At 35.8% G+C, this 15,622-nt stretch overlaps 1 protein-coding gene across 1 annotated transcript; it reads right to left on the bottom strand.

Moving 5' to 3' along the window:
- Window positions 1-11,743: 11,743 nt before the first annotated feature.
- Window positions 11,744-15,235, bottom strand: LOC122047452. The gene is made up of 7 exons (XM_042608769.1): window positions 14,502-15,235; window positions 14,244-14,330; window positions 13,923-14,168; window positions 13,627-13,791; window positions 13,496-13,549; window positions 13,002-13,148; window positions 11,744-12,372 (listed from the first exon to the last, which is right to left on the bottom strand). The coding sequence occupies exons 1-7, from the start codon at window positions 14,661-14,663 to the stop codon at window positions 11,995-11,997; spliced, it is 1,239 nt and encodes a 412-aa protein (XP_042464703.1). The 5' UTR covers window positions 14,664-15,235; the 3' UTR covers window positions 11,744-11,994.
- Window positions 15,236-15,622: the final 387 nt, after the last annotated feature.

Below are 15,622 nucleotides of genomic sequence, written 5' to 3'. Positions count from 1 at the left end.
AGAATAGAAGAAGAAGAAAAGATTAGGGTTACCTGTCTTTAGATAGATACACTGCGAGGGCTAATGTCAGTGCTATGGAGTGTGGGCAGTTGTAGTCGCCTAGTCAAGCGGTACGAGCAATTTCTTGTCGGATGAAATGTGGTCCAAAGACGAATAAACGATACCTAAAACAATGCTTGGAAATTAGTAGTATGAAATAGGGATAAAATTAAAATAAAAGTTTTTTTGATTCCTCTTACCCTTCCTTACATCCCAATTTTGGGTGTAAGTAAATCTTCCATTTCATAGGTAAGGAAGGTTAAAATTTACCTTTCTTTTCCTTAGCTCACCTCCTCCCAGACAAGGTTAAAAATTTTATTTTCCTTTGTTTACCCTTCCCTCTCCTTCCCTCACCTCCTCCTAAATAGAGGATAAATGGTTGTGGTTATTTCTTCTCGAAACATCTTGAGGGTTTGTGCGACTTCTGAATCAATCAATTTACATCGTCAGCTCAGAACTATCTAGTACTAGATTACTAGTGAATTAAACCGTCGGATCACAAGAGTTTGTTGACTTAAACGGGCCTTAAATATATATGATTTCATAAGTATTTTGTAAATTAATTTAGGACAAAACTCAAAAACTTTTTTAATCATCAAAATGACTCTTCATTTATTATAAAAAAATATCTTTTTTAATTAATAGAAAATTTTAAAATAGTAGAGCTTTTTTTTTTCTCTCCTAGGGTTTCTAGTGAGAGTCAACTACCCTATGGTCTATAGGGTTTCTTCGCTCAATCATTTCTTTTGATTTGGATGTTGACTCTATTTATGATGGATTTTGATGAATTAACATGCTTAGTAGATGAAGTTCAAACGATAGCGCCAACAGAGGAAGACACAATAACCCTAGAGACGGAAGTTATACGAATTGCTAAGGAGCATATAACTGCATGTTTGGTGGCGAAGATTCTCTCATCTAAAATAATTAATAGGGACACCGCATACAGCCAGATACTCCATATTCTCCAAGCTAAGAGTCACATCGATATTGAAGCAGAAGGTGATAACATCTTTGTTTTGAATTTCAAATCTTCTATTTATATGAAGTGGGCGTTGCATGATGGCCCCTAGAACTTTTTTCAAAGTCTGATAATTATCAAAAAGCTTTTAGGGTTGTAGAACCTATGGGAGATGAAGTTTGGGGAGACGAAAATATGAGTTCAGTGCCACAATCTACCACTTGTATTTATGAATGAAATAATTCTCAAGCACATATGAAATAAAATAGGAAAGTTGGTGGAAGTGAATCCAAGTGACAATGGTAAGTTCAGGGGTTAATTTGCTCTTTTACGAATTGTAATTGATGTGAATATTCCTTAAAGTTCTTACATATTGGAATGTATAATGGTGGGAAGGAAGTAATTGTTATTCTTGTCTAAGAGAAACTTCTGGATTTTTAATACACTTATGATTGACTAGGGCATGTATTCAGAGAATGCGAGGATGATCTTATGGATAAGGTTAACCTTGCTTATGGCTTATATATGGCTTATGGAGAGTTGCTGCTCACGTGAATGGGCTTGAAGACACAGCTAATCCAATAGCAATCCTTGCTCATATCAAGAATGCAAAAACGACAGTAATTAGAATGGTGATAGTGAGGCGGACTAGGAGAAATGCCATAGAAATTCTTTAGGGGAGCAAAGGGTGCACTTAGTGGCTATTGCTAGAGCAGATCCCTCATTTAGAAGTTTTCATGGTTGGGCCAAATCTGAATTTGAAAGTAGGGGATGTTTATCGTAAGAATGTTATGTTATATGATTCCCAAGTAGTAGAACCAAAGGGGGAATTGTTAGAGTGTATACTGAAAGCCTAAGCTTTTGTAAATATTTATTTTGAATAAAGAATCACATTTGGTCAAATTATCTACATTTGTTTGTAGTTGTTCAATTAATTTATATTGTAGATAACATAGTATGTGGTGTCACATACAGAAGATAATGTTATCAGTACCTTATAAATTATAAACAGTAGCTCACGACCAAAATAGAAAGGAACAAACCATTGGAAGGTCGTAGTGTAATTAGGAATTAGTTTATCTTAACTATATATATAATTACACTAGTACACTTAGAGTGTATTGAGTAGGACCATCAGAAGTTGTTTCTTTTATACTGACTTTATAAAGAAACAAAGATCTCAGTTATTATGGAAGTGCGTGCTCTTAATCCTAATATAATAACAAGCACATATATTTGATATTTATTTCTTTAATTTATCAATGGGTGAGATTTAGTTCGATAAATCAATAAGCCCGATAAGTTGGGAAATGATATCACTTATAGTGTGTGTTGTTGATTATAGAAGGAAACTGTGTCCTAGTGATCTAGGTTGATAATGTCCCTAAGAGGAGCTTATAAGGATTGTCATGTTAAACCCTGCAGGTGAACTTAGTCCGACATGACGATAAGGTTGAGTGGTACTACTCTTGGACTAAGATATTAATTAAATAAGTTATCAGTAACTCACTTAATTAGTGGGCATTCGATATCTTAAATACAGGGAGACTAACACACTCATAATAAGAAGGAGCCCAAAAATGTAATTTGGGATTGGTGCGGTAGTTCAATAATAGTTCTCTAGTGGAATGAATTATTATTGATAAAATTAAGTTGTGTGTTCGGGGCGAACACGGGATGCTTAATTTTATCGGGAGACCAAAACCAATTCCTCCTCTCGGTCCCTATCGTAGCCTCTTATTTATAGAGTACTATACCCACATATACCCACCTTCATACCCATGTTGTAGGGGCCGACCAAGCTAGCTTGAGGATCAAGCTAGGGCCGGCCAAGCCTTGATCCCTGGGTGGCCGACCCTAGCTTGAACCCAAGCTTAGGTGGCCGGCCCTATTAAATTAGAAAAAAAATTTAATTTTAAAATTTTCTTATGTGGAAGATATAATTTATTAGAGAGATTAAAAATTAAAATATCTCTTTTATAAGTTTCTACAAAAGATTAAGAAAAGAGATTAAATCTCTTTCCTTATTTGTAGATTGGAAAGATATTTTATTTTTCTTCTTTATAAATTATTCACATGTTGAAAAATTAAAATTATAAAAATTTCTTTTTATCAACCATGAAGGGATTTTAAAGGGAAATTTTATTTTTTAAAATTTCCGAAGACAAATAAGGAATTTTAATTGTTGATTGAAAATTACCTTGTTTGCTCTCCATGAGGTGGGTGACCATAACATGATCTATTAGGAAATTTTGTTTAATTTTTCTTAATTAATTCATGTCAAGGAAAGTTAAGGAAATTTTATTGTAATTAAATTTCCTTATTTGCCAAAGCTAAGGATTATAAAAGAGGGGGTTTTGGATGCCTTCAAGGTGAACGACCTCTATTATTTTCTCCCTCTTTTCTTCCTTGGTGTGGCCGGCCTCTTCCCTTTCTCTTCTCTCCATCTTTGTGGCCGAACCTCTCATCCTCCTTGGAGATCAAGTGATGGCCGGATTTTAGCTTGGAGAAGAAGGAGAGAAAGCTTGCATCCCTTGGAGCTTGGTTGGTGGAAAAAGATCTTCATCCTTTTGAAGCTTTGAGCTTGGCCGAAACTTGAAGGAAGGAGAAGAAGGTGCTAGGTGGTCCTCGTCTCGGAAGATCGTTGCTCACACAACGTCCGAGATTAGAAGAGGAATACGGTAGAAGATCAAGAGGTCATTATCTACTAAGTAAGGTATAACTAATATTGTTTTCCACATCATGTTACTTTTATCTTCATGTAAAAATACCAAATACAAGAGGCATGCGATTCTAGTATTTCGAATTAGTTTTCGATGTTGTGTTCTTTTATTTTTCTTTTCCTTGTGATTTGATTGTTCTTTTTGGTTGACCTAAAGTTATTTAAGGAAATTAAATATTAGCTTTCCTTTAAAGGCTTTGTCTAGGCGATGGTGGTTGTTCCCATATCCAAGAAGGCCATGTGCCTCGCCATACAGTCCTGGAAGCCAATTTTGGAAATTAATATTTAATGGAATTAATAACCTTTGTGATTTGGATCGAACGTGTTAAGTTCCGCAGGAGATCCAAGTCTAAACCTAAAAGAACAAATAAATTAAACTTAGGATCAAACGTGTTAAGTTCCGCAGGCGATCCGAGTTTAATTTAAAAGAGCACATGGTAGCTAGGAAAAGGTTCAGACCTTTGTACAAAAATTTTGTACAGTGGAGCCATTAGGTTTTCCGAGTAGCAACCAATAGGGATCGGGGAGTGCTAACGCGAAAGAGGTGATGGTAGCAATCGCACAACCAACTCTCACTGATCAAGTTAACATGAGTAAGCAAGTTAAGAGAAGTATGGGGTGATGGAAATACATAGCTCGTTTGGGACAAAATGTAAAAGATATGGTTATGAACACTAATAGCAGTACTGATGGGGCTAAAAGGGGGCTAGAAAGAGCTTCTGTAGGAGACTCAAAATATTCAAAGAAATGGCTCACACTGACAACAGATATCATGAAATGTCGATGATGGTTGCTATGTAACATCGCCAAGAATTATGAGTTGCATAATATGGAATGCTAGAGGGCTTGAGAACCCCCCGGATAAGAGCTCGTCACTCCTTTTTGTTAGTGAAACAAAAGTTTGAGGTAGATTATGTGAAAGGTGAAAATACTTTCTGGGTTATAGTAGTATATTCTATGTAGATTGTTGTGTCATATATGGGGGATTGCTACTCCTATGGAATGAGCAACTAAATGTCTCTATATGGTCATATTCTAAATTGCACATTGATTGTGTTATAAGATATGGGGATAAGAGATAGAGATTCATAGGTTTTTACAGGAACCTTAAAACACACCTGCGGCCCCAATCTTGGGAGCTTCTTTGATGCCTTAATCAACTTCTGAGTTTAATGGCAAGCCTTGGCTTGTTGGTGGAGACTTCAATGAAATTTTCTACGACACCGAGAAGCTTGAAGGGAGATTACATGCCCCATCTCAAATGTAATATTTCCATGATGTACTAATAGACTGTAATCTTTAAGATATTCATTGTGGAGGGGAATTCTTTTGGTGGATTAACAGATGCTCAAATTCTGACTTAAATTTTGAACATCTTAATCATTATGTGGGGAATATTGAATGACATCTAATATAGTCGGTAGCATATGTCACTTCTCTAGAGTTATATAACTCTAATCGCTATCCAATTATACTTAATTTTAATATGTCATAGAACCCTTGCAGCAAAAAGAAGCAGAAGTTCCAGTTTCGATTTAAAACGTGTTGATTGGCACATGGAGATTTAGAGAGGGTAGTAGAAACAACATAGTCAAGTCTAGAGAGCACAATTTTTTTTTCAGTGGACAATAAAGAAGTATTCATTAAATGTGTACTATAAGTTATTCTCACTTATGCAATGTCATGTTTCTACCTACCTAAATCTATTTGCGACACAATTGAGCTCAAACTTTTAGTGGGGTACGGAGAATGGGCGTAAACATATGCATTGGACATCTTAGAAGGAGTTATGCAATCCAAAAGGAATGGGAAGAATGAGATTCTATAAAATTGAAAATTTTAACAAAACAATGTTGGCTAAACAAATATGGTGAATTATACACGAGCCCAACTCACTCATGGCCCTAGTATTCAAGGTTAGATATTTCAAAGTTGTAGATATTATGGCAGCCCCTATTGGTAGTAACCCGTCCTTTGTTTGACGATCTTTAATTTGGAGTCGAGCGATGATTGAGAAAGGGTAATACCAGAGGGTAGAAAATGATCTTAACATAAGATTTATGCAGACAAATGGATTCCCACCTTGGAAAACCATGTTGCTCCAAATGATATCTCTATTCGGCTGGACTCGAAAGTGTTGGATTGGATAAGTGTGATAGGGGGGGGGGGGTGAATATCGCGTTTTTTAAAACTTTTCTTTTCGTATTTAAAAAACAAGCAGAGTAAGCAGCAGAAAGTAAATGACTCGATTCGGTTACTTGGTTCAGAGCCTAGGTCGACTCCTACTTCAAGGCCCGCGATCCTTGACCGCACCGATGGGCAATCCACTATAATCCTTCTTTCCGAAATCCTTGGAAAGAAGCATATCGTACAAATGAGTAAGATAGTAACAACCTACTATCTTACAAATGAAATAATACAATGCAAGGTAAGAAATGATATACCGACAAAATATAGAATTTGAAGCTCGGTCGGTACTTCCAGACGGAGTAGCTTGAAGAGTCGTAGACGACTTGTAGCACGATCGGCTTGCACAAAGGAGAGCTTTGAGATGATCAACAAGAGTTGAAAAGCCTTAGACCTCGAGCCCCTTTTTATAAGTGTAATTGACGTTCGGTCGATCGATCCCTCTGTTCGGTTGACCGAACCAGCTCCCTTCCTTCCTGGTTGGAGTCTGACGCTGATTCGATCTTCGGCATTAACTAGTCATTAAGGGTTCGATCGATCGATCCTTCTTTTCAGTCGACCGAACAAGCTCTTTCCCTGTTTGTCGAAATTTGCCGAGATCCACTTTTAATGTTGCATTAATGGTTGATTGGTTCGGTCGACCGATCCATGGGTTCAGTCAACCGATCCGCTTTATTTCCTTCTACTTTTGATTGGTGATGATTCTGTGCTGAGTCATCAAGTTCGGTCGACCGATCAGCTTTGATCTGACTCGGTCTATTCTGGTCTGATCTGAACATTGCTTTGATTTCTTCTTGTTCAGTCAACCTATTCACCTGTTCGGTCGATCGATCTAGCCGGACATACGCAACAGTGTTAGACAAAGCATCCTGTAAAACAGATGTTAGCACAATAATATTATAATGCATGAGTAATATAAAAGACAGTAGAACTATCTTGATCTCAATTTGGAAACCTTTCCAGTTTCTTCAGTTGGATCAGCGACCTAAGGTTGTTCCCATCGGAAACTCGACCTCACTGTCGCTCCTCTAGTTGTTTACCTCAACCTACCTGTCAAACTTAGATCCTTCAGATCTAGTTTGGACTTTTCACTTAGCTTTGATCGGCTCGCTAGGACTTTTCTCTTGATCTTCGATCCTCCAGACCTCTCGATCACACCGCCAAGCGTCGGGTCCCCTCGACCCACTTGGACTTGCACCTGGGTTCCATGATCTGCTAAGATTTCTCCTACCTAGCCTCCAACTAGGTCTTTCCCGGTTGAGTAAACAGCCTGCACACTTAGCCAACTTGTTAGATCACAACAAGACTTAACTTGAACATTTGACAACATCAAAACTTAGGTTTGATTCTAGTGCAACTTGCATCAATAATCTCCCCCTTTTTTATGTTTGGTAACCAAGGTTCAAAGTTAAGTTAAAATATGCAAAAATTAAATAAACAAGCAATTTAACTTTTAACTCTCCCCCTGAGTTAAACAACTCTCTCTGAATTCTCTATCTCTCCCCCTTTGACACACGTCAAAAATAGGAGAAAACTTTAAAACCAATTTAAAAGAAAATCTTTGAGTTAAAAAAACTTAAGTTTTATAACCCAGTTAAAATTTCACAAAGTTTGTAAACCTATAGCAGTTTGTGAAAGAATATTTGAAAAACCTAACAATCTTTTGAAGAATTTGAAAAATATTTGAAGTTAAGATTTTATAAACATAGCAAAGTTAAAATTTTAGCATAGGTAAAGTGTTTAGGAAAAAACCAATCTGAAAAATTATAAGAATTAAGGAATAATTCTTAATTAAAAATAAGAGAAGTGTAAGGAATTAAGGAATTTTTGTTACAAAATATAATAATTTTGAAATTTTGAGAAGGGTAAAATTGTGAAAAATTTCCACTAATATTTCAAAAAAGTTTTCAAAAATTAATTTTGAAAATTAATTTATAAACAAAAAAAGATTTGAAAATTTTGTAAGGTAGACTTGAAAAATATAACTTGAAGCTCCCCCTAAAATTGACAATATCCTAAAAGTCCAAGCATGATTAGAAAAACTAAGCAAAAAATGTTCTTATGATGAAATGTCCAACCTTTGTACAAAATTAACTACCACAAGATAGTAGCAATTGACTCAGGTTGGTCAATTTGAGCATTTAGAGCTAACTAGGTTGTTACTAGCTAGCTTACTCAAATTGATCCATGTATGTTGTTTAAAGCCCAGCTTTATAGTGTTGCACTGACATAAGTATCTGAAATCTTAGGTAAGGTCCTAAGCATCTCACCTATTCTAAGTTATCAAGCAAGGGATCATACTGTGCTTGTGAGATGCTGGCTCCTAAAACTATAGGATCATACAATTCTACGATAAAGACCTAGGCAACTCCAGAAAGACAAAAAGCTTGAAATAAGTTTTGAAAAAAAAAATTGAAATGGAAATTTTTGCAAAAATAATTTGAAAAACTACTAAGTAATATTTTGAAAGCATGTTAAGAAACATATTCTATAAAACACAACCCTAATTGTCTTCTTAGGTTACTAAATTCTGCTTCAGGTAATGGTTTAGTAAAAATATCTACCAAGTTAGATTTTGAATCAATATAATTAAGTTCAATATTCCCTTTGGACACATGATCTCTAATGAAGTGATGTTTAACCTCTATATGTTCAGTTCTAGAGTGATGAACTAGATTTTTAGTTAGGTTTATAGAACTTATATTATCAATGTAGGTCTTTACATTCTTATAATCTAGATTAAAGTCTTCTAATGTATGGGACATCCATAGCAATTGGGCTACGCATTCGCCCATTGCTATGTATTCGACTTCAATGGTAGATAAGGTCACACATTGTTGCTTACGGCTAAACCAACTAACTAAAGATGTTCTTAATTAGCAATTGACATCCTCCGCTAGTACTCTTTCTGTCTAACTTACATCTAGCATAATCCGAATCAGAATGCCCAACTAAGTCAAATTATGATGTTCGAGGGTACCACATTCCTAAACTAATAGTTCCTTTTAAATATTTAATAATTCGTTTAACCAAGGATAAATGTGACTCTTTTGCACAAGTTTGGTATCGGGCGCACATACTTACTGCAAATAAAATGTCAGGTCTGCTTGCAGTTAAGTAGAGTAAACTTCCTATCATGCTTCTATAATATTTTAAGTTAACAGGTGTACCATTTTCGTCACTATCAAGATTAATGTTACTTGTCATAGGTGTTTTAAGTTCTTTAGAGTTTTCCATACCAAATTTTTTAAGAAGGTCTTTTGTATACTTAGTTTGATGTACATAGTTACCATCTTTAATTTGTATAATTTGAAGACCTAAAAAATAAGTTAATTCACCAACCAAACTCATTTCAAATTCATTTTCCATTAAAGTTACAAATTCCTTTAAGAATTTTGAGTTAGTTGAACCAAATACAATATCGCCAACATAAACTTGAGCTATGAAAATATTTGAGTTAAAGGTCTTAAGAAAAAGTGTAGGATCAATTTGCCCCTCTTTAAACCCTTTGGATTTTAAAAAACTAGACAGTATTTCATACCAAGCCCTAGGTGCTTATTTTAGTCCATATAATGTCTTTTTTTAGTTTAAAGACATAGGTTGGGTTTTCTATATCTTTAAAACCGGGTGGTTGACTTACGTAGACTTCTTCCTTAATATGTCCATTTAAAAAAGTGGATTTAACATACATTTAGTATAACTTGAAACCTTTAAATGCTGTGTAGGCGAGCAACATTCTAATTGATTCAAGTCTGGCTACCGGGGCATAAGTCTCGTCGTAATCTACTCCTTCGACCTGACTGAACCCCTTGGCTACTAAACGAGCTTTATTCCTTAAGATTTCATCTTGATCATCTAATTTATTCCTAAATACCCATTTGGTGTCTATGATTGTCTTACCTTTTGGTCGAGGTACTAAATCTCAAACCTAACTCCTTTCAAATTGATTTAACTCTTCTTGCATTGCAATTACGTAGTCAGGTTCTGTTAATGCATCATTTATGTTTTTAGGTTCAATTTTAGATATTAATGCTATTTGACTTAGGTTTCTAAAAGCAGATATGGTTTGAACCCTTAATGTAGGACTTCCTATGATTTGGTCAACTGGATGATTAGGGTTAGATTTTTAATATTCGTGGATTAGAATTTTCATATTGTTTGGTTTGTGTTAATTTTTCTTCTTCTTCTTGATCAACGGAACCATGTTGATTAATTGAAATGTTGTTATTTTCATTAAAGGTTACATTGGTGGTTTCCTCAATTTTCAAAGTAGATTTATTATAAACCCTATAGGTTCTACTTGTAGATGAATAGCCAAGAAAGATTCCTTGGTAAGTTTTCGAAATAAATTTTCCTAAGTAATCCTTAAGGTTTAAAATATGCACATGACAACCAAAGACTTTAAAATATTTTATGTTAGGAATTTTGTTAAAATAAATTTCATAAGATGTTTGATTTTGATCTTTATTAATTATAATTCGATTTTGGACATAACAAGTTGTATTAACAGCTTCAGCCCAATAATATTTAGGTAGATTGTATTCATTTAACATTGTTCGTGCAGCTTCTTGTAAAGTTCTATTCTTGCGTTCAACTAGGCCGTTTTGTTGTGGAGTTTTAGGGCACGAAAATTCATGGTGATAACCATTTTCTAGGCAGAAATTAGTAAATTTTGATTTTTGAATTCTCCTCCATTATCACTTCTGATTTTCTTGATTTTAATTTCTTTATCGTTTTCTATTTGTTTACAGAAATTTCTAAAAGTTTCATATTTGTTAGATAGGAACTTAACCCAAGTATATTTAGAGTAGTCATCAATAATGACCAAGCAATAAAGACTTCCATTTAGTGATTTTATGCCATGGGGAGCTGTTTAACTCAGGGGGAGAGTTAAAAGTTAAATTTTAACTTTGACAACATCAAAACTTTAGTATATAAATGGTATGAAATTTATATCATATCAAAAATTTAGTATATTAAAATTTTAATATGATATTGATATGATATTATTTTATATCAAAATTTTAGTTACCATATATGTATACAATTTTGGTTTAATTTGCCATTTGATTAATATGCCATTTGATAGTAGAGTTTTTAATGTTATTAGGAATATAATAAAATTGGCATTTTTTTAGGATTTATAAAGTTGTATCTTTATAATAAAGAATTGTTGATTAATTTAATTAGACATTTACAGCTATTCACCCACTCTAATTATATTGATCCTTAAGTAAATTTTATTTATTTGCTAATTCGTAAATTTTATTTATTTGCTAATTCAATAACCTCGAGTAAGAGGGAGAAAAGATTAAATTTAAAATAATATTAAATAAAATAAAATTTATTTAAATATAAATAATGATATAAAATCTAATATATAGAATAATTTATATAGTGTACTTCATATGATGAGATGGAACTTGATTATTGTTGTCACTAATTTAGTAACCTTGAATACCATGATATAAATTTTGATACAAAATCTTGGTCTAGATATACACTGACGCATATTTCTCAATTTCCACGTACATCCCAGACTACATCCAATTGTGGCAAAAGACGAATACGCTCGCCCTCAGTGCCCCCGTCAACCCGTCTCAGGGCCAACACGAAGGAGACAAATCACAAACGACTACTAGCCTTTAGAATAGTGACTAACACATAAGGGAGGTATTTACCTCGACTTTGCCGAGATTCGAACCTCAGATCTCATTGTGGCAACACATCATGTGTTAACCACTAGACCCATTCGAAAGGATAAAAACTATATGGATAAACTTTTTATAATGACCACATCCCAGCAATAGTACAAAATGGCAATACCAAATAAATGGCTACAATAAGCAACATGTTAAAGAGACACAGTAGTAGGTAAAATATCAACACAAAGTTCCTTCCTTCACAATTGCCTAGGACTAGTGTTGTAAGATTCCAGCCCAAATGACCTTCGTGGACAATCATTGTTCCTCGACATAAAATCACACATGGGAAAACGATGCATAAAACATTCAAAGATGGTAGTAGATTTCACAATTGCCTAGTACTCGACAAGTGTTGAAGGGATCCAACTCGAATGCCCATTCTATGGACAATTATTGTTCTTACCAGGACCACCATAATAAATGTAGTGACCCCAGTCGTCATTATTGCCATTCCGTATGTCATAGCAGCTGGGTTCCTCCGTGAATGTACCGACCTCCATAGGTGTTCTCAGATTGTTGGACTCATCCACTATCTGTATGTTCCTGAAGTAGCTTGCCTTGCCGAAGCCTTCTTCAGGAAAATGGCCACTGCCCATCTCTGTTGATGTATGCTCGCCCTCGAGCTGTGAATTGACCACCTCCCCTCCCCATTGAATCATCGATGAACTGTCAGCCAAGTAGGAAAACAGGAACGAAGGCCAGTAGCCCAGGACATAGTCATTTCCAAATTGAATCCACCAATGCCCCTCCTGTGGATCCTGTAACAGTAATGGTTATGTTTTGTTAGGTTGTATCGTGCCAATAAAATGAATCACATGACTCTATGACAAGCAAAGCAGAAATATTGATTGCATAAATATGTAACTCTACATGTTTAGTTCACAGGAATAATATTATTCCACTCTTGACTAAAATTTGATGAATTTGGAATGATTATTCTGCCACAATTGCTATTCCTTGATGATTCTTCTTAGCTATTCCATATATCAAACCCATGAATCTTATTCTGGTACGTTGGAATTCTTACTCGATGAAGCAAATTAAGAAATGCATATCTTATCTACTCCTACCCTATTCCATTCCAAAAGAATATTATATTCCTCACCAATGCCATTCCATGAACCAAATGTACTATAAAGGTGCAACAAGCATCAGGTTTTATTAAAAGAATCACCTGTTTCTTTGTAATTTTCAACTGGTTATTCTAAATGCTAATCAGAATCGATGCATGATCCTTTTTTCAGAAAACTTTGAGGAAAATTTTTGAGAAGCTAGTTATTGGTTGAAATGAGCAAGAAGGATGACAGATCATGAGACTTATTGAAATAGTTATGATGATTGGTTTTGAATGTTAATGCCAATTGGTTTTGATGAGCTTGATTTGTACCTTCCAAACAAGTATACTGATGTCATACTGTGATCCATGGTAGTTGGAAAGGGGGTATATGCTGGCACCCATAGCAATGTCATTGTTGACCTGGATGAATCCTGAGCATAGAAGATTGTAGCACCCTGTCGCTTGATAAGCATCGCTCTGTTAATTTACAATCAGAATGTTAGAAAATGTGCTCGATAAGATGGAATACAGAACCTATATACACCAAACTTGATACAAATAATTTCTTTCTATAGAAATATACCTTTCTTGTGCCAAGTTCCATATCTTAGGAATAGAATATTTGATAATTTAGGAATCCAAAACAAAAGAATTGATAAAAACTACAGAGTGGAAATCCATAATTTTAAGCAGCATCACTTCCTATGGTGAATAACAGTAGAAAAAGAATCCAAATAACACAAGAAAAGCCACCTAATGTCTAAGTTTCAAATTTGTTTTATTAACTAGAAAATTGCAGAAGTTGAGAAGATATGTTAACTTACAGTCCAATAAGTAAATAATCTTGTATTGTTATCTCCATAGAGCTCTGGACTGACCTGATCATATCATGCCACTGTAAGGATCAGCGATGAACCTAAATTCTTTTTCATGTTTAGCGATTGACCAAACACACCTGCCAACCAGCTTCAATACTATTGAGATCATCCCCAAATGCTCCCCCTAAAATCCAGAGCTGAGACAAGCTGAACTCATTGGCCTGCTGAATCTTTGGTCTCCACACGTTTATGGTAGTTTTTGCCCCATAATACTTATCTCCCTCTACATAAGCAATTGCGTGCTATCAAAAGAACCAGAAGAAAAGAAAGAAAGGCAAATGAGAAAGGATGATGAACAAAATCATGGAATCCATGAGACAACACCAAACTGTCATTCAAAATCCTTTGTTGATTTCTTTTTGCTTAACCATACCTGGTGGCCACTCTCATTGACAAGGTCAGGGTCAAAAGACACCAACATTGGGACGGTTCTGTGCTTCTTCTTCCCATACCTTTTCACAGAGCTTGCTCTAAGCACATCACCCATCTTTGTTCTCCTGATGGGTACTGTCTCCTCGGGACACCTCCCATTTTGGTGCCACGCCTGAGCCATTGAGTGGTCTTTCTTGTGGGATTCAACATTGTTCACGATACCTTCGGGGAAGAAAGTAGGCCTCATCTGGTAGATAGACAACATTTTTGTAAAAGGCATCAAGGAATCGGAACTTTCAGTAAAGATCCATCAAAGGCAAACCTGTAAGGTGTGGTTTCTGAGGAAGGGGTGATCGAAGGCTGGTTGGCGAGAGACATGAACACAGTCAATTGTGTCCCCATCAGGACTCTGCAATATTCATGTTCTTCTTCAAGGCAAATGCTTACAAATCTTAGAAAAGGAAGTATCTTCTATACTCAAAGAAATACTCAATTTCTTTGCATTTGAGTATCTTCTATACTCGAATCAAACTGAAAGGTAAAGAAAAAAAAAGGAATAGCATAAGAGAAAGAGAGGGACCGTGATGGTCTTAACGGGGGGCTTGTTGAGCCGCTTAAGGTGCCGAATCGCCTTCAATTTGTGCCGGGCGGCCGCGGCTGAATATTCTTGCCCAAGGGCATCTGCACACGATAACCAGAGAAGCGCCGCCACGGCAAGGTTCACGCCGAGATGCGCTGCCATTCTTCGCTAGCTATAGAGATGCGAGCAAAGGCAGCACCTTTCCCAACCCACCCCTTCCCTGTTTAGGGTTTCTCTGTCCTCATCACTTCGCCTTCGCTCCTCTAGCGCAGCCGCTGAAAGACATCACCCCGACGTTCTTATCCAAAGCGGAACACTTCCTCTCCCTTTCCATCCGTCGATTCGTTCTGCTCTCCTTGTCTTGTTGTCAGCAACATGCCATTGGCGTCATCCGGTGGAAGGGAGCAGATCGGGCAGGTAGCGCGAGTGGAGCCAAAAACAAAGGCACAGTGATGGATCAATCACTGCGTCGGTGGCACTTTCGCGCTCTCTACATGAATATCCCGCTGGGATTGGAGCGTAGCGGAGGGAGAGCAAACAACAGCGCAGCGATGGATGTCGTCTTGCGCCTCGTCGACGAAAGATGCTCTGCCTCGGCCACTGCCTCGGGATGGTGGTGGTCCGCTGCTGCTGTGCTCCATCTCCGACCTGCTTACAGTCGACTCGTCTCTTTCATCGGAGAGACTAGAGAGCGCAGGCAAACCAGATTCAACTGAAACATGATCACCCAATTCAATCATATAATTTTTTACAGTTTTATTTTTATTTTATCCATCTCCATTTCATTTCTATATACATTTAAATCGGTAAAAATTAAAAGGACGTACCTCATTTACATTTCCATGGATATCCTTATTTTTTAAAAAAAAAAAAGTGAAATGAGCATCCTATAAATACAATAAGTGCACTGCCGACTAATTTCTACAAATCAACTAGCATTTAATTTTTATATGGCTGAATAATTAAATAATATATTTATAAGAATTAATTATTAATTTTTATACACTAGAAGTTAGATGTTAGATATTAACTTTTATAATTGTAAAAATTAATTATTAGTTTTTACATGACCAAATGATAAATAATGTATTGATATTTGGACATATCATTTAAAAAGGACA

The sequence above is a fragment of the Zingiber officinale genome, chromosome 2B, assembly GCF_018446385.1.
Source record: "Zingiber officinale cultivar Zhangliang chromosome 2B, Zo_v1.1, whole genome shotgun sequence".
Taxonomy (NCBI): Eukaryota; Viridiplantae; Streptophyta; class Magnoliopsida; order Zingiberales; family Zingiberaceae; genus Zingiber; species Zingiber officinale.
Note: the sequence above shows the minus strand (reverse complement) of the source record. Positions and strands in the feature narration are given on the sequence as shown.

Bases quoted from the DNA above. Each gene is read 5' to 3' on its own strand.
- LOC122047452 (XM_042608769.1), bottom strand. From the start codon at position 14,663: ATGGCAGCGCATCTCGGCGTGAACCTTGCCGTGGCGGCGCTTCTCTGG. The intron at 13,792-13,922 runs GTATGGTTAAGC...TTCTTTTGATAG, and splicing joins TCAATGAGAGTGGCCACCAG to CACGCAATTGCTTATGTAGA. The intron at 13,149-13,495 runs GTAAGTTAACAT...GTAAATTAACAG, and splicing joins GATTATTTACTTATTGGACT to AGCGATGCTTATCAAGCGAC.